The sequence below is a fragment of the Hippopotamus amphibius genome, chromosome 1 (assembly GCF_030028045.1).
Source record: "Hippopotamus amphibius kiboko isolate mHipAmp2 chromosome 1, mHipAmp2.hap2, whole genome shotgun sequence".
In the NCBI taxonomy this organism is placed as follows: Eukaryota; Metazoa; Chordata; class Mammalia; order Artiodactyla; family Hippopotamidae; genus Hippopotamus; species Hippopotamus amphibius.
This window is the reverse complement of record NC_080186.1, coordinates 70,060,273-70,080,349: the sequence shown is the minus strand read 5'-3', so window position 1 is coordinate 70,080,349 and position 20,077 is coordinate 70,060,273. Positions and strand designations below refer to the sequence as shown.

Genomic DNA, 20,077 nt, shown 5'->3' with positions numbered 1-20,077 from the left:
TTTAAAATAAGATTTTGAATTTTGAATTTAAAATCCTTTGTCCTATTGCAGACAATGCACAGGAGAAGATAAGATAACAGTGTGTGGGGGGTGGGAGGTGGGCAGGAGGCCGGCGGCTGGGGAAGCCACTGCTGTGTTTGTGAAGGAGTGAGGAATGCACAAATAAGTACAGCAGGATCAGGTTATGGAAATACAAGAAAACGGGGCAGAAAAGGGATTATAAGAGAGCCAGAAAAAAGTTACTTTGGTCTTCATAGCCACATGAACCCAGGAGGCCAACGTCTACCTTGTCTGAAAGGATGAAGGGTAAATAAAACTGCCTGTGAAGAACATACTCCTTAAAGTAACAGAAATACTCTATGACTTCATAGGTGTACGTAATAATCAGTCCGTGGCCTGATGTCTAAAATCAAACTGCAAGACATCATGCATCACTATGATAATAAAAGATGCACTTGCCATGTTCCTAAATAATTAATTGTACTGTTATGCTCATCCAAAAGCAAGACAAATTAACCAATGCCACATTTTTAATGAGTGTACTGCCCCAAGTATAACGTTGAAGCCCCTTTTTTTAAAACAGGAATCTTCTTAAAACCTATTCACATTTCACTGAATCATGCACAGCTTTGATTTGTAAAAAGGGCAGATTCTTTTTCAGTCCAGCTAAATTGCTAAGATTGCTGAACCGCAAGTCAACTGTGAGCCACCCAACTTTTCAATTTTAAACAATTTCCTGGCAATGAACAGCAAGTTGAGACAAAATTATTGCGTGGACAGGATTCGATTATTTAAGTCCCCATTTCATCCTATTATTCAAGACGGTCCAATGACATAACAAAAAGTCAGTCCCAGGATCAATATGCAAGCAAAGTAACACTCAGCCAAGTAACACTCTTCCATAGCCTTTGGTTTTGCAGTCTTATCAGAGTGTATATCATCTCCCAGAAAATCATTCCGCTAGGTCGTATTCTGTTTTCATTTGTATGTACCACATTTTCCAGTAGCCAAATAGCCATTATACATGAATTCTGTTGAATAAAGCATGCCCTAGGACCCAGAAAAAGTTTCATTATGTTAACTCCAACTTGAGGATATAGGTAATTTCAGCAATTCTTCTAAATTAATAGTTGAAAATGGTACTTTTAAAACATAAGTGTATCTAATCACTGTCATTAGGGGTTTCATAGCCCTTATATGATGAAAATGTAGGAAACCCTTTGCTGTGGAGAATAACTAACTGGGGCTGCACCTAGTCGGGGGGCCTGGATCTGCTCTCCACCCTGCCCAGAGCTGCACGTGTGACCTTGGGGAGCCACTGCTCCTCTGGGTGCCTCTCCTTCTCCTCATCTGCGGAAGTAATGAACTCTCAAATGTTGCGACAAAACGAAACAAAGTAAAATTACATTTCGGCCAAGTACGTGAAATGGGAAAAAACAGTTTCTATCGTTATTTTTTAAAAAGAAATTTTGTACATTTTTATAAAGAAAAATGTTTTTTCACTGTAATACAATATGTATAGTCCCTTATATAATTCCATATGTATATAATTCATTACGATATATAATATTTTACTTCAAGTTGAAACTAACATTCAAGTGTTTATCCTTTCTTATGTTGGGAAATTTTCAATATTTGATCCCTAAACATGCATAGTTCTCTTTAAGTACTTGAATTTTTTAAAATTAATAGTCACTGTTTTTGATTGATAAGGGAAATCGGAAAAGCCAAAAGTAACCAGTTCATCTTGTGCCCCCAACTCCTCCCTTTAATCACTCAGTCTATATATACTAGATTACCCAAATATAGATATTTCTTTTAATCAGTAAAAACACTATTGCTTTCTAAACAGAGTTTCTTAAGCAAGGAAATAACAAATATAATCCTGTAGCAACTCTTCCTTTTAATTGCTGTGCCACAGAACTAAATATTGACCAAAAAAAAAAACCACTTTGGTACAATATGTGAAATCCTATACTGGATACAAAAATGATCTTATGCTAACAAACATGTATTTATGATCAAAGGGAAGTGAAAATGTAACAAAAGCATTTAGCCAAAGTTTGTACTGCATTATTTAGGTGTGATTCTCCCTGAAGTTTATTGGATTTGTGATTTTATCTCAGTATACTTCTAAAGAACAAATTGCCAATCTGGTATTTTTCTCTTAGAATAATGTATGATATAATTCACTATGGCAAGCCAAATAGTTAACTTGTAATTTGGGGGACAGTTTATTGGTGCAACATTTTAATGATCGTATATCTCTATCTCAAGATTAATCTGTTACTGGGTTAAATGACACCAAATTCTTTCTTCCACAATCTGCAAGAGTAATTGTTGCTTCACTTTCAATCATGGAGCAGTAAATCTGGATTTACTTTTAGGCAGCTGGTTTATAAGTCCCTGGATATGCATAATTTCATAGAGTGATTGAAGTCATTTTGATATCACATCCACAATAGCTTATCTACAGCATCAACTGCAAGCAATTTAAAAAGTTCACATTTTATGTGTACCTTTTTCAAGTAGTTTGCCTGTGTAGACACACAGGTTTTCCCCACCACAATGCTGTTGATAAACTTTTATTTCATCCCGGAAGTCTGAGTGATCATAAGCTAGGTGCACATTTTTCCCCAAATAGATCATTGTAATAGCTGCATTACTATGCAGTGGTGTTTTATGAATCCTTCTTGGATCCTAGAATAAACAAAAAAAGGAGGCTTAACTAATCAACTTCTAATCAGAGTGTGATGACATTGTAATACAAAGAAGAGAAAAGGCTATTTTTATGTACCTAGCAACAAAACCTTTATAAAATGTCAATCTTTATACGGTGCACAAAGTCACACCCATTACAAAGTAAATACCTTTAACAATTATAGCGTATATACATTTTGGTTTTGTATCTTTAATGTAAATTCTGGGGATTTGGACAAAGTTTGTCACCTTTTATCTTACCTGTGTGTCTGGGTTTTACATGCAACAAAAATATCAATGACACAAAGAGGAAACTACTCTTGGTTCTTTTAGCAGGTTCTCAAATAAAAATTCAATCAAATTAATTACAAATTGGTGACATGATTTTGTTCTAATCCGAATTGACAGTAACTGTGATTTAGCAATTGTTTTTGTGATTGAATGTTATCTTTATACTTGAGCACTGACAACACATCCTTCCCTGAGCTTATTCTTTGTGAAAGGGAGATGCACACGTTTGATTATTTTTGTGGTCACTCTGAGGATCAGAACAATTGCTGGGTACCTGGGATTATCTAGTTTCACAGGAGGCATTCAGTTCAATGAAAAACCAACATTATTAATATTATTCTCAATGTCAAACAATATACCCAACCAAAAAATATCACCTCATAAACCTATCTGATATTCTATGGTATTAACCAATTTAAATTATGTACAAAATAAACAATGCCAGAGATTAAATGTCCAATGCCTTGCTTCCTGGTTCATATCCTGAAGTATTTTCACAGTAGTGAATAAGCATAGTGTTTGCCTAACCTCTAAGAGGAAGACAAGGAAAGAGAAGCAGGAACAGGCAGAGAAATAGGAATGGCTCCCTGAGAGACTTTAAGAGGTCCTAGTAAGAATATCATAGGCTTCTAGAACTATACAGATACCAGGCATTACTTTTAATCTACTTCACTTTTCTAAAAATCAATATTCAGCTTAATGAAAAATGTGAAGAGACCAACTTTCAGGGAATCCAAAGCAATTATTTGAGTTTCATTTCATTGAATTACAGATGCCTTGGAAGCATGCATTTTATTAAGAATAACAAAGCTGGAAAAAAAATTCTGAAGGAACTACTAAAATACTTCCATCTCCAAAGCCATTCCCTTCTACCTCAGAGAATTTTTTTCTCATTCACTTCTATTTCTTTGAAGCAAAAACCAGAGGAATTAAATTTGATGAAATTCTGCAAATGACAGTCCGAAAAGTGTAAATGGGAGGGAAAGTCTGAGATTTAAAATTTGAGTAAATTGTCTTGCCTATGAACAAAGCTCCCAAATTAGAGAGATAATCAAAAGAAATATTTCAGGGACATGAGGAGCCATGAAGGTAAATCAGCAAACTGGATAATTCTTTGCAGACTAGAAACATCTCCCTGAGTCACAGTACAAAGCAAAGGGATGATGGCAGGCCTGGCTCCTGGTTGCAAAGTCATCCTATGTTTCCTCTTGCCTAAGCAACTGTGGACCTGTGATAGGCACACGTGCAGCCCAACCCACAATCACCAGCCTAAGGCAAATCCAGCTCCAGGCTCCCACTAGCGCATTTAATGATATGATGGCTTCAATAAGAGCGCCCCACTCTGTTAAGCAATACTTTCTAAAGTGGCATGGATTCAGAGTTAGCCCTGTGAAGGGCTTCTGGGAGATAAGCACTACACAAATACAAGGTATTAGTGGGATTAGAGTGGAGGAAAGGCCCGCCTCATATGCGCAAAGTGAAAAGCTGGATGGAGGAATGTTTAAAAATAAAATAAAGGATAGCTCTTCACCCTCCTCATCTATTCTTGTTCATATTTTATTTTTTTCTGCTAAAGTGTATTCCTGATAGCAGCATCTCTTTTCTCTTGGGTCTGGTGGCTTCATTCCTTTTTAAAATATTCCCCAATTATTGCCACCTTACTTACCCAGCATCTTTTCTGGGTTCTAACAGGAGGCCCAAGTGACAGCTCATGATTAAATACATGCACTAAGAAACGCACAACTGTTTCTTGCAGTTGACTAAATTGCCTCTATCCTTACCATCTTCCAAGGTTATAATGACCCCAGACTGATGAAATTTTAAGGTTTCACGGCCCTTTCTGCTGTCCTCAAGCACGTATCAAAACCTTCCATGAAAATTCAGTTGCATTTCAAGAACAGAAGCAAGGCTCAAGACCCTGCACAACTAAGGGTTACCTCTCTTACTTCCTTGACCAGTTGCTTACGACGTTCCTTCTCATATCTTTTCAGATTTTTCAGGCAAGTACAATCTGAGCTGACAAATAAATGGCAAGACAATTGAGTGGTGAACCAGTCGGCGCTAGCATTCAATGGCTATACTACATTTTCACTGGCGTCTCCCTATCCCTCCCCAGGCCTGTGTGAGAGGTGGATTTCAGAGACTGTATGAATGTCGAAGTGCCTGTTCTTGTTCATAGTGCTGGGCAGCAGCCCCTCTCCACCTACTTAGCCAAGCCCTGATGCACTCTGGACATCACAAGGTCTAACCCGAACCACCATAACAAACCTTTAGTTAGTATGCTAGGAAAAAAAGACCATACATTTGAGCTGTTCCAGGACAGCTGGGATGTATGGTCACCCTGCTAATTGGTCCCCACACTTCTAGCCTGATGTTCTTCAAAGTCTCCCTCCTCTTGGATATCAGAGTGATCTATTGTCACGAAATAGATCCTGTGACCCTCCCACTTAAAGTCTTCCAATGATCCCCAATAGCCATGGGATGAGGGCCAACACTCCTCAGACAGTAAAGAATGTCTTAGGGTCTCTAACTCCTACTCTCTTTCAACTATTGCAATTTCTTGTGTGACAGCTAAAGGTCCAGCAACCGAACTAATTGTAGTGGCCCAAACATAACCAACATGTTTTTAATCTCGAGGCCTATATAACTGTGTAAGTCACATGGCATTGAACTATTTCCTTGTATTCTTCTCTCTCAGTAGATAAGGACAGTATCTTACTGATCTTTTTGCCCCCAGTGTCTTGCCAGTGCTGACACCTAGTAAAGGCCTAATAAACATTGATCTGCCTGGACACAGCCATGAAACAATGAGGAATTTCACATTCCGTCCTTTGCTAAGACAAGAGCAGATTGACCCCACCCTAAATCAGAAGCTTTCTACATTTACAGAAACTCAATAGGTACCAGAGCACGAAAACTGATTCACAGTGTCTTGTTAAACAAAACACCACCTTTGTTGATTGAGCCTTGATGGAGATTGATAAAAAGCCTGACCATAAAGAGTGTTAGGCAGTCCCCATGTTGGCTCTGATTCAGGCCTTAAGGAGAGGACATTCTGACTCAGCCTGAGGAAAAGTGCTGCAGTGTTCACTTCCTAAAGGTTCAGGAAGCCGCTGGTTGTTATGGAAAGCTATCTTCACCATACTCATTTGGTTCTACTCTTTCCCTTCTCTTTCTCGCTGGTTTCAACTGGTTCTTTCCCTCTCCTTCCTTTGCTTTTACTATGCATCCTCTTTTCACTTTACTCTTGCCTGTTTTTCTTACTACTGTGTAACCTATATCTCATGCTAATTCCTGACATGCCCCCAAACGCCTCCATCCTTCTGGAGGTATCTGAGCTCCAGATTTGGAGGATGCTGAGTTGATACATGAGCATTCCCTTCCTCATCTCCCTCAACAGAGGGAATTCATTGAGTCCGTTAAGAGCTATAAATTATCCAGATGGACTTTGCTTTTGGTCAGAAGGCCTCCAAATTAGATCCTCTTAGTAAAGTGGTCTGCCCTGACTCCCAGAAGCTTTTTTGGTTCTTCCTTTCTTCTAGGGTTTTGTTCCACAATGCCAGCTGCAAAGGTACTTTGATTGTTGAATTGACTTCTTATACTGTTTTAAAATCCTTTTTAGTTATGTAGTAACCAAACTACAATGCTAACTTTAAGCAAAAGCATTGTTTAAAGGAAAATGTTTGTCTAAAATAAATCAAGCCTACCATGAAATATGTTGAATTACCATATATTAAAATCATGCTGATGTTTTCCTTTTTCATTCTAAAATCTTAGTCTACTGGTGAGAAAAACTTAGAGTAAAAGATACCAAGATAATGTACTGACTAGAGAGAAAAATTTTAAAATATTCCTTAAATTAAGTCAAACAAAATAAATGTGCAATTTCTCCCACAAAGCTAACATCTGTTAGGCTTTAACTTGTTGTTGGAGAAAAGGGATCTAGATTTGAAAGGCATGATTGATATCCATAATATTTATCTAAGCTAAAAAGTATAACTAAAAGCTTACTTTTTGCATGGATAATAAAACAATACCCACTTATGAACACAGGACTAATAAACATTTGATTAAATATAAACAAAAGCAAATCCCTGCCCTCAACGAGCTTCATAATCTAGGAGTAGAAGTAAGAAATAATGAAAGTACATGAGTATTTATGCTAAGCAGAATATATTAAGGAACATAAGAAAAGTAACAAAGTCCTTTTGAAGGGAAGAAGAGATGGAATCCTATTACTATGTATAGAAATACAGTGTAGAGCATAAAGTCTTTGAGAGGGGCAGAGAAAGATGGGTATGGAAATACATTCTTCTTATCTCCCATGCACTCACAGGCAATGCACAGAGGAAGAATTTCTGGCATAAAGTAATTTAAAAAAAGTATAGACCTGAATTGGGGAAGTGGTAGACCAACCAGTTGAGGGTATAGAAAGTAGTTCAGTTTGGCTTGGCAAGGAGCAGAGAAAAAGTTGGAAAAGGGCCAAAACCTGAAACCCCTTGAATGCTAGTACACTAAGCATGTCCTTTTATTCTGATGTTTTGACATCTGGGTACTTACTGACCCTGGAACACTACCTCACCCAAGACTAACCAGTTCCTAGAGATAGTAAATGACACCTGGGAGAACATTTATCATGTGCAAACTAACCAACTGAGAGCCCATATCCACCCTCCCCCAGCCTCTAACTTTCTGGGCCAACATTCTGCTACCCCGGGACCAGGTACCAGACAACTCAGGACAGCACAACACCAGAGCAGGCCAAAATCATTCATACTGTCCCATCCTAAGCCTACTTACTCTGCGTTGCCTAATCCTTCCTCAGAAACCACAACAGAGGCTCTTTCCCACCTTTTCCTCCTACCCTCCACTCCTGACAACCCTGGTGCTTCTCTGGGTGGCCCTGCATGGCCTTGGGTGATGGTTAATTTTATTTATCAACTTTGCTGAGCCACAGTGCTCAGACATGTGGTCAAATATTCTTCTAGATGGAATCCTGACTAAAATAAACAGGCACGTCCCTTCCTCTTGAGAACTGCAAGTGACAAACTGTCTTTTTAAAGGCAAGCGTCTTCTGATCTATAGGTCTCAACATACCTGAATAATAATAAAACTGACATTTTAAAGCAGTCAGGCAGAAGGATAACTCGCTTTCATTAGGAAAGGGGAAGCTAGCGAAAGGTTTTAAGCAGGGGAGAAACATGTTGGGAGCTATTCTACAAAGTTTGATTTAACATCTTTATATAGAATCTACTACTACTGAAGTGGACTCTGCTTACTCTCTTCTCCCCCTCCTGCCTTTAACCCTCTGCTTCCTGATTCAATCTGCTAACTTCCTACTCATCTTTCAGGCATCTGTAATTGCACAGGGCTTATCTGGAGTCTAGAAGGTGGATAGGGGGCCTCGATCAAACAGCCCCAGACTAGTTCATGCCTGGAGAAGCTCTTTGCCCTCCCTTTCATAAAAACATATAAAAAATTAAAACAAACTCTGTTCTATTTTCATAATTGATAAGCATAAATGATTAAGTAGATTCTTATTTGAAAGCCTGTACTTTTCCATCTATAAACACTATTTATAGGACCATCCACATTTTCAGCAGGTTGATGTGTGGAGTAGGTGACCTGCAGTCCTGCATGGAAACACAAAAATCTGCAGATGGGTGAGGTAAACCTCAGAGCAACATCTAACTAGTATCAGAGATTCTATAAAAGCATTATAAGCTCTGCAGTTATTATATCTCCACATTACAAAGCAACAGGTCACAGAAACAATGTGCTGTGCCGTAAAATCTACACTCTGTCATTTGGCTTCATGGATCATGGCCTAGAGACACAGACCACAGAAGCCAGGGACCCTGTTCCACACACTCACAGAGGAACAGATGGGCCACCAGCAAGCCATATTTCTTTGCCTCTTTCTTTTATCTCTTTCTTTTAAGAGCATTTGAAGGATGCTTTGGGATGGTGGTCATGAAGTGAAAGAATGAATTTAATTTGTAAATTAATCATGAGCACCTCCTCTCCTTAAATGACTCTTTTCTAGATTGAAATGAAATAAATCTAAATACTAAAATAAAAATGCATAATTTACCCCTGTGCGCCAATTTTATTCTAAACCCCAGGATCTAGGAGCTAGTGACAAATCTAAGAGACAGCTAGAAAGCTACTAAAGCCATGTAGGAAGATGACCACATTTTGGACAGAAAGACAAGTGTCAAGGTCTAAGCCTGTGGTCATGGCCAGGCTAATGGGTGAAAATGAAAGAGACACAGAGGAGCAAGACAAGAGGTAAAAGGAGAGAGCAAAGAACCATGAAAGTAGAGCTCCAAGGAGGCAAGAGAGGGAGGCTTTGAGGAAGAGGCAATAATAACGTAAAGTGCTACTATTAAAGAAAAATCCTGGTAAGTAGAAAATATAAATTAACATGGTAGAAGTAAATCTAAATATACCACAAAATAAAATAAAATAAATCAGTGACTAAACTCACTTATTAAACGAACAGAGATTCTCAGATCAAAATAAACACAAAGCACCCATATGCTGCATAAACACATTTAAAGCCTGAAGACATTGAAAGACTGCAAGTAAAAGGAATCTATAAATATATATATTTTTATCTATCTATATGTGCGTGTGTGTATATATACACACACACACACATACATATGTGTATATATATATAATCTAAAGAAAATAAGGAAAAGTACTATTAGACAAAATAGATTTTAAGGCCAAAAGTAATAAGCCATAGGGTATCTTTTTTTAATAATAATGAATATCTTCACCAGTAAAATAAAGAAACCTAAATCTGAGGGCATATAACCAGGTATTCGCAACATTTACAAAGCAGAACTTGACTAATTACAAGAAGAAATTGACAAATCCACAACTACAGAGAATGACTTATCACTAGAACTCAGGAACTAAGAGACCAAGCAGATAAAAAAGAATGGTAAGGATGTAAAAATATGAATGACATAATTAGACATTTCTTACCTATTGGACATTTACAGAACTCTGCTCCCAACAATTAGAGAATCACATTCTTTACAAAAACGGAACATATCTTAGCCCACAAAGCAAGTCTCTACAAGTACCAAAGAATCAAAATCATACAGAACAAGAATAAGATGCTTTTTGAAAGTAACATTCAGTGAACATAAAAGGAGTTCTAGGATTTAAAATATGGCAGGAAAAAAAAACGTCAGTAGCTCACAGACATAGAGAACAAACCTGTGGTTGCCAAGGCGAAGGGGGTTGGCGTAGGGAAGGGTTGGGAGTTTGGGGTTAGCAGATGCAAACTATTATATATAGAATGGATAAACAATAAGGCCCTACTGTATAGCACAGGAACCTATATTCAGTATCCTGTGAAAAACCATAATGGAAAAGAATACAAAAAAGAATATATATATGTATAACTAAGTCACTTTGCTGTACAGCAGAAATTAAACACAGCACTGTAAATCAAATATACTTCAATAAAATTTTAAAAGAAAAAAGAAAAATTTCAATAAAATGTGTGGAAGATAAAATTGAAGAAATCTCTGAGCAAATAGAACAAAAAGGCAAAGAAGTAGAAAATAGGAGAGAAAAGCTAAGAATATTAGAGCATCAGTCCAGTAGTTCCAACATTCTCAAAATAAGGATTCCAAAAAGAGAGAATAGAAGTTTAAAAAAAAAAAAAAAAAGACCGACTCAGGCTGAAGACTTGTGAACTCAAGAGCCAGATATGCCAAGGTCTGTCAGAGCCAGGATGCCTGCTGACACCTGCCGTGTTTCTAACCTGAAGTAGAATGCCCAGGAGAAGCTGGCCAGATGCTTCTCTGTGCTTCGCGTGCCATGCCCACAGGGTGGAGAAGCTGCTGCTCTCTCCTCCGTGCCCAGCTACCGAAGCCCATTCGCCTGACCATATTCCTGCTGGATGTCCAGGATCTGGCCCACATGAGGACCTTATTAGATGCCCTGACTCTGATGAGCCCCATTTTCCTTGGACACACTCATGACCTGACCTCTCTCAATTCCCCACAAGGGGCTCTTAAAACAGTCAAGGAACCAAACCTAGATGGTGACCCAAAGACGCTATTCAGCTTATTTTCTCCTAGAACTATTACCCTTTCATTACCATGTTAGGTATGGGCTTATCTGTGAAGTTTTATGCATATAAATAATAGAACTTCAATAAAAAAGCAGAGAATAGATGAATACATGTATCAGTATAGTGGTTGCTCTGGGAAAGAGAAGAGGATGTGACAGGGCACAAAATAGGGATTTATCATATGACAAAATTGTTCTACATTGTTGAGAAATAATGGTGTATACACAGGTGTTTGATTGTTGTTTAACTTGAACATATAGATTTTACATATTCTTATGGTTTATACAACATTTAAATATTTTTTTTAAAGTATGACCAGGTAGAGTTCATCCCAGTAATATATATTAACATCAGAAAATCACACGTTACCACCCAATGAGGATGATGAGGAAGTCACCATTTTTGCAAGTGGGGGCCACAGGCTTCAGGAGAGCATGCTTCTTGGCCTGGTAGAGACCAACGCCAGCATTCAAAGAATTCAGAGTAAGTTAGTGGATGTGGTAGATTCTATCATTGCCCCAAATATTCGCTGCACCTCTCTGTGAGAGGATGATACTTCCACTCCATTGCTGTCAGGCTTTGGTAACAGAAATCAAGTGTAAGTGCCATGTGTCACTCCTGAATGGACTCGTCAGAGCAGTCCATGGCTCTGCCGTCCACAAGGCTGACAGACCCCAGAACAGGGACTACTTGTCCAGCCCGGGTCCCAGAATTGCTGCTGACCAGCAACAGACAGTAACGACAAAAAGAAATAAAATTCTGCTGCTGTAAGCTGAGCTGCCTGGGGTTGCTTGTTATGCTAAGCGACAGTAAACTATTCTTCAGAGAACTTTGCAGTAGGAAAGGAAAAAACAAAAGTCGCAGGCTACAGAATGTGAAGAAAGGACTTGGTTACTCTATGTAAGGCCTGGGTATGTTGAGAGACAGAGATGAATATTAGAGGAAGGAATAAAAATCCAAATAGGAGAGGCGAATGACAGACAGCACAAAGTGCCGCGATGGTGGAAAAAAATAAGCCCAAGGAGCAGGGCGGGGCCTCAGGGATGAGGGATACAAGGCTCTGTCAGAAACTGTCACAAAGAAAAAGAATTGGGGAACGGTGGATTGAAAGGAGGAAATTTGAACAGGCATGAGGAAGATAGTCCCGATTTTTAGAGAAGGTTACTAGGGAGGAAAGTTATTGGTGAGGATAGCTGCTGGGAGGGAGATGTGGACAGGGGGTAAATAAAGCACTTGAACGAGGCTGGCTCTGGAGAACCAGCATGCCATCAACACGCAATGCTGGTACGTCACTCCCTGATTCTCCATCAGCCAAATGTTGACCCAGCCATCTGCTAATAACCACAAAAATTACATACAATTGCTATTAGTTGTATATTTACAGTATAAAAACTTTTGCCTTCATACCAGCCTGTATCTATATAAAGTGTATCCGGCCTTAGGACATTTTCTTCATCAGTATTTTAAGGAACGGTTACAACAAACTACAATATATTTTGAGAACATGGAAAGGAAAATATTTATAAATAGTATACAGAAATTTGCTAAATATTGTTAAAAGTGAGCTTTAATAATTATTTTATAAGGTACATTTTGTTTTTCCATATATTTAAGTCCATGAATATTCAACAATTAAATGTTAAAATACTTCCTGACATGTGATTGAGTAGGCAAATCAAAGGAAATATATGATTTGGAAATGGGTATACTACAAACTAAATTTGAGTACAAGATTTACTTGATTTTCTTGCTAATTATGCTAAATTACTCAACGGAACTGCTCAAATATTTGGTTTCGGATTCATTCAAGCTTATAATTACTACGTTTATAAAATTATTATATTTCTTTATGCAAGTCATTTTGCATTCGATTTCCCTAGATACTCTTACTACACATCTAGAAATCTAGTAGTGCAATGTAATCAGTGCTAAATTAATGAAAGAAAACTTGATTCCATAATTACCCTGGTAAAGAGAGGTTCTAAGCCATTTGGAGCAGTGGTTGGACGAAATCTTCTCCTTCTCCATGTTTCAGGTCTACTTTCCCTTGTGATTTTTCCACTGGGGGGAGGAAGTGGAGGAGGAATAGGCATCATATAACAGTTAATGTCTGGAAATTGATATCGATTCATTCCCTGTGAATTGTCCATGGAGTTCCTGAACTTCATCACTGCCTTCTTGCCCTGTAATCACATTTCATATAAGAATGAGTGAAGTAGAAATAGTGACCCAACATAACTCAAAATTAAACACAAGACTGTATGATTGACATTGCATGCAAACACAACTGATATCAACAGGCAAACTCAAAACACCTCAATCTGTTGAAAAATGGCAGTTTGTAGTGTCCATAGCAAATTAAATTTTCATGGATTTCTAACCTTATTAAATATATTTTTTAAACCAAACATACAGTGATGGCATTTTTATACTATTTGGGGGATTTTCCCTCAACTATCCATTAAATCTATGGGGACCTAGTACAATTAAAAATTTTAAATCAAGAAGGTCAAAGGGTTGTACTTTGAGGTAGGATTGGATAGTCCACTTAACGATGGGGTATTTGCACTTTTTTTACATTGATTTCACCCACCCAGGTGTTATAATATTCCTTGATAATATGGTTTCAAGGAACCAAAAACCCAGACTCTGACCCAAAGTCTCTATTCAGCTTATTTTCTCCTAGAAATTCAACTTGTAGGAATAAATTTCACCCAGATAACTACCCAAGTACACTTATGTAAATGTGTATAAGGATACACACATACACACACACATGCACACACACATATGTCTAAAAATTTAGATGATCAGTTTGGGATTGACATGTTCACACTGCTATATTTAAAATAAACTGCCTTTCCATGAAAAAAAAAGAAGAAAAAAATTTAGTTGAACCACCAAGTCCATCAGTAGGAAGATATTTAACTAAATTTTGCTTTGTTCTGATAATAGATTCTCATCAGGCTTTAAAAAGAATAGTGTTAACCTATTTGTCCAGAGTCCTGACATAAAAAGGTCCATGCAGTGAGATCATACATTTCTTTTAAATAATTTTCATAAAATCAGGGATGACTGGAAGACTCGGAACACAGGGTATCCTTTGGGGCTTTGGATTACTGGGGGGGTGACATGTAAGTTTCGCCTATATGTGTTACCTTAATGATTAAAAACCACCTAACGTATAATCAAAAATTTTATGTTTCACGTATATTTGAGCCTCTGAATGTTCACATATTAATAATTTTTGCATATCTGAGGTAGTTTTCCAAACTTTAAGGTATCTTTAATCATTATCCATTTTATACCAATTTATTTGGTATTGTTTTTAATTTTCAGCCAATTTATTCTTTATTTTGAGACAAATTGTGAAAAGTTATTTTTAAGAAAGGGAAGTCATTCCCCAAACATTCTTATTGCTAAATAAACAAAAGCAGGTTAAATAAAGGCATGTGTACTCCATATTTTGATTGAAAACAACATTTATGTGAACAGAAAGGGATTTAAATAGATGTTCACCAAGGGGTTTAGAATTGTTAGATTGCTTGATGTTGCAGGTATTATTTATGCTCTCATTTTTCTTTTCTTACATTTTCCAATTTTTCTGTGATGGTGTGCATTGACATTATAATAACCAATATAAATTAAAGAAGTGAAAATAAGATAATAAAACAATAAAATCAATGAATACAGAACTTTTGGGGCTTGGGGGTTTTCTTTTAATTTCTAAGTAGTTATCAATCAATGGTATGCCTTATTTGGAAATGGTTTAGTAAATTTTAAAAAATTAACCTTCTGCTCCTTACCTTGCTTTTTTTAGCCCAAAGCATCTTGGACATCTTCCCCTGCCAGTATAAATAATTTACCTTATTTTTTAATATACTTTAATATGCTATAACATTTTTAAACAAGAAATTCTTAGGTGTCTTCCAAATGTTCGCTATTGCAAATATTATAATATTTACTAAATGTTCCTGAATCTATTTCTTTCCACATGCATGTGTGTTCCTCGGATAAATTCCAATATGCTAAAATGCTTGAGCATGTTCATTTAAAGTGTTGATAGATATTCCCATATTGCTTTCACAAACAGTTGTACCAATTTCTACTCCTATCAATAGTGTATAAGAAACTCTCATTCAAAGGATAATCATTTTCAATCACATCATTAATTTTACTCAATAGCATCTCAACCAGTCTGTTTTGACCAAATTGCTTTTGCCTGAAACAAAGATCCTCACTCCTGATACTTGGAAAATTCAACCAGCTTAAGTCTATTCAAACAATTCCCCCATTCATATCTTTTATGCTTTTAGTAGGTGCTTCCTACATACTCAGCAATCATGCGAACTATTATTCTTTAAGAATTTCTTGTCTGATTTTATACTAAGCAATTTTCATCATCAGTGCCATTGAAAGAATTGCATGTCTTTCCTGGCAGTATATTTTGCCTATGTACATCACAGTATGAGTTCCAAAAAGTTAGAGAATGTTGTCTGCTTTAATAATTGATGTATCATCAATGCCTAGAGCAGAACCCAGTCCATTGTAAGTACCCGATAAATTCCACTGGATGAAAAATGTAAGTTTAGCTTGTTGAAATTGACATGGAATTGATCTCAATCTTGTCAGTAAGTATAAGCTACCATTAAGTGCCGATCCCTCACTCACTCACACTCCAAAACCTGGAAATGATAAAATAAAAGGCCCTGTGCAGATTTAATTAATAAATCTACCCAATGGCTCAGAGCATATTTGGAAAATCACCTAAAAGAAAAATCGTTCACTAGTCAGAAGAAATTGAATATTACCTGATTGATAGTGTGCACATATCTAACTGAAATATCAGTCTGATCAAGTGGAGTTAATAGATATAGGAACTTAGAAAAGAATATAATCACCTTGGCAAACATGGAAAGTGCCCATCTGAGTACAATCTAAGGGACAGGAAATCCCACCCATTGGACTTTGAATATTTCCAGTCCTAAAGGCAAAGTTATCCCTGGAGGATACAGAGGGCTTTAGCCAAAGACCTTTGAGCTTTCTGGTACCTTTGGCAAGCCCATTTCTAAGATGAAACAGATGCATCAGGCTAAGATGGCCTGATGCCATTAACATTCTATTCTACCATACCCCTCATTCTGATTCCATACTCACCAGGCAACCTTCTCACTGTGATCTGGCTTCCCATGTAGGTCTGCCTACAAGGGGAAAATACATTGCTCCTACAAGCTTTGATTTATTTGATATCTGGTGAATTAATGGCCCCTAATTATGATCTGATTCCCTATTTTGATTTACAATAGTGGGAAAAGTGGGCTTGTCGTGTTATTTTAGTTAGCTTGAGACAGTCTCTCAGCATCTGACCATTTCTGGACACTAGCTTGAAATGGGAAATCTCTGGACATTTAAAGCGGAGACCAGATCCTAGAAAGTGTCAACTTAATTGGCTTATGACGCAATAAGTTCCTGCCTAGCTCTAAGCAGTCTTTCCTAGACCAAATGCCACCACTTTTGGTTTAATTTCTCCTTCTTTCCAAGAAACTACTCTTAAATTAACTAAAGTAAGGTTTGTGAAAGATGCATCAGAAGCTAAAAAGCATATTAAATGGATTAAAATATTATTTACTATTTTAGGGTTATATTTATATTACTTTTAATGTGGAAAACGATAACATTTGTCTGAAGTAATTTCTTAGTATCAAGGTCATCTGTCAGCTTTAGCTAAAAATATCTTCATTTCATATGTCTTATGTTTCCTAATAATGAATGGAGCTAAATTCACCCATTTGAGCATAATTACAATTGTACTCACAACACAGGCTCTTTCTTAAGCTGGCAAATGTTTTTGCTTGTCTTAGAAATACAAACAATACCTTCCCTAATTACTAAATGTCCCAATTATCCTTCCCTGTTTAAGTAATTCATATTTTATGGCTACCATACCTCCTTCCTGTGCTCTATTAAAATAAGTGAAAATTACTTGAGACATAACCTTGAAAAGAAAGCATAGTCAAGCTTCTGTGTGTGATTAATTCAGGATTTTTTTTAAGATGGACATACTTTTCCTTCTATATCCAACCTTCTCCACAGTCAAACTTGAAGCAATTTCATACACTGATGGTAAAGTAAGTCGGCATGCAAATGCAAACCTATTCTTGGCAAGTTTCATTTTCTAGGTTTCATGCATTTAAAATTTGGAAGCAGTCAACACTTGGGTCTATTCTGATAGAAGTCATATCTAGCTATAAAAAGTTCCTCTTTGTTTTTCATATAACCTTTCAAATTCATGAGAGATCATCTTATATTATTACAAATCTATTCCTTACTCTTTTGCCCATAACACAGAAATTATAGGCCTTCCAATTAAAGTAAGATATAAACAGAAGTATACAGTAAGTGCTAAATGAGTGTACAACATAAATTTCACTGAAGAGATTAATTGAATCTAGCATCTTAAAAACTATGAAGAAATAGCATTTACCCCAGTGGAAAACGGAGCTTCATTTTCCAGCAGTGAGGTTTTTGATCTGGACCCCGAAGTTACCTTTGGAGCAGTTCCTACTGCAGGATTACTGGGAAGAGGTTGTAATCGAATTGGAGGCTGCATATTTCCTGGGGCAGTGTATGGTCGAGGGGCTGTCTAGACAATTAGGGAAAAAAATTCCATTTAAATTAGTATCTTGACAGGTTTCCAGAACCAATTAATAACTCAACAAATTGCCTAGAGTAATTAATGATGCCTTTTTACTGAACAGATTAAACTTTAATTATGTCCTTCCATTATACATACCCTTATGACCCAATGTATTTATTAAAACATATGGTGTGGAAGTCCTTTACATACCTAAATGCCACAACGTAGAGTATTTTAGATAAAGGAGATGTTCTCTGTTAGATTCCTGTATTTTATTCATACTGTGAACTCATTTACAATACCTAATTGATGTTGTACATAGAATGGCTTTGCTCAATTAAATGTTAAGTTGAATAATGTTCCTATTTTAGAGATCTAAGGGCATATGATTAGAACGAACTCATTCCTGTTTAAATGTTTCAACGTAAACTCTAGTATGGGTCCTTTAAGTCTTAAGATCGGTGCCGAAGTAAAAGCAGACAGTATGATTCAAAAAGAGGTATGCATGCTTACCTCTAATGTCACCATTTACTCAACCCTTTCCTTGAAATATTAGGAAAACAAAAATGAAAAATAGTAACTGGCAACTTTCGAAAACTGTCAAAATGGAGATGTTTTCCAGGCTGGATAGTTTCCATTTGCCCCACTTCTCTGGCTTCACTTTTCTGCTCTGGCCACTGGGAGTCATTTCTTTATGCACTACATCAACTAACCTCAGGATTCCAGTTGGATTTGGCCATTGAAAGACACTGGCAGGAGATCTAAAGACAGGAGGGAAGGCGACTGGAGTCTTAATGCTCCTGGACCCTTCCCACCAAGGTGATGATGGGACAGCTGGGTCCCTCCACCAAAGTCACAGCTCCTGTCAGGAAGTCCTCTCCAGAACCTGCCCGCTGGTTCTGGTATCCAACAACTCCTCTTTTTCCCCCAGGCCTACATGGTGTGGTTTCCCATTGTGTTCACCCCAGCATGCTCTACAACCCTAGTTGGTTTTCCTAAACCTGCCTGCATCTTTCTAAATAGTTTCTTTATTAAACCTTTCCTAATTACCCTATTTGTGTGAGCCATCTGTTTCCTGCTGAGACCCTGACTGATGCATCTTCTAATCAAGAATGCACTGCAGAGAACACCAAAAGTGCCAGTTCAGAGCATTAGACGGGTCTTTTGGGGCACTGACAGAACATTGTAACTTTAGCATAAAGATCAGCAATGTTTCAAAAATGGAAAAAACAAGATGTTTGGCCCAGTTGTTCTATTGCAATAAAATAGTAGAAAACCTGTTAAGAATAATACATGCAAATTTGGGTAAGAGCTGTGAGAAGGACAGTATACAAATGATTAATGAATAAGGTTTATTACGTTGACTCTAAAGTATGGTGACAACAAATATGCAACTCTGGAAAAGTGTTGTATAAACACATAAAAAAAAAATGGTGATAGGGCAGCTCCCACCACCAAGAATTGATCTTAGTGCCATCTTGAGAAGCATGATATATATTGCTAAAGCTCTGATTTTGTTAAGTCAACACTTACTAAATCTCAACCCTAGTCACTGTGAGGAGATGAAAAAGTAATTTTTAACATCTAATGGCAACACAAGACAACTAGTGTCAAATGAACCACACAAATACTGCCAAAGAGACAATAACAACAAAATACCTGAGACCTAACAGAACTTAGAACTAACAGTTATTTGAAACAAGCCAATGAGACTAGCAAAAATTAAAGCTTCACAGAAGCAGTTATATTTTATCCAAATGGATGAGCAAGAGAAGAAAATGGATGAAAAGGAAAGAGGAATGGTAAGTTTGAACATCCAAGTAAGAAGAGCCAATTGTGAGCCAGACATGGGAAGGGGAGCAAAGATAATATTCCCCAATATCTGTTTTCCTTTCTTCATGTAACAGAATATTTATTAGGGAACACGGCTATCACAAATAAAGACAGTATCTCCCAGCATCTTTTGCAACTCCACAGAGATGTATGCCTCAGTTTTGGCCAATAAGGTGTGAGCAGAAGTGATACATGAAACTTCCAGATCATGCCCTTAGAAAGAAGAAATGTGTCTTTACTTTCCTCTTATCCCCTCCTCTCTGGCTGAAATATCCACACAGTGATATACTATCCTGGCTTATGTGGATGAAGGCAACACACGAAATCTGGCAGATCGATGACGCAAAAGGAGTCTGAGCTCCTGATGACTTTTAGAGTAGAGATGGTGCAGGAGCTGAGACCCAGCGTGTGTGTTGGGGTGGGGAGCACATCCTTATGTTAAAGTTGTTATTTTGGCCTCTGCACACAAACCCATACAGGAAGCCAAGTGGACTGACTAGAGCAGCATTTGGTTT

The 20,077-nt window shown here is 37.3% G+C and overlaps 1 protein-coding gene across 1 annotated transcript in view; it reads right to left on the bottom strand.

Moving 5' to 3' along the window:
- ERICH3 (glutamate rich 3) overlaps window positions 1–20,077 on the bottom strand; it is a 76,944-nt gene that overhangs the window by 43,825 nt on the left and 13,042 nt on the right. Inside the window, exons 6-8 of the mRNA XM_057695329.1 lie at window positions 17,577–17,735; window positions 13,057–13,275; window positions 2,520–2,700 (exon numbers count right to left, since the gene is read on the bottom strand). Of these exons, the coding sequence (XP_057551312.1) occupies window positions 2,520–2,700; window positions 13,057–13,275; window positions 17,577–17,735 (559 nt within the window). The remainder of the gene's footprint in view (window positions 1–2,519; window positions 2,701–13,056; window positions 13,276–17,576; window positions 17,736–20,077) is intronic.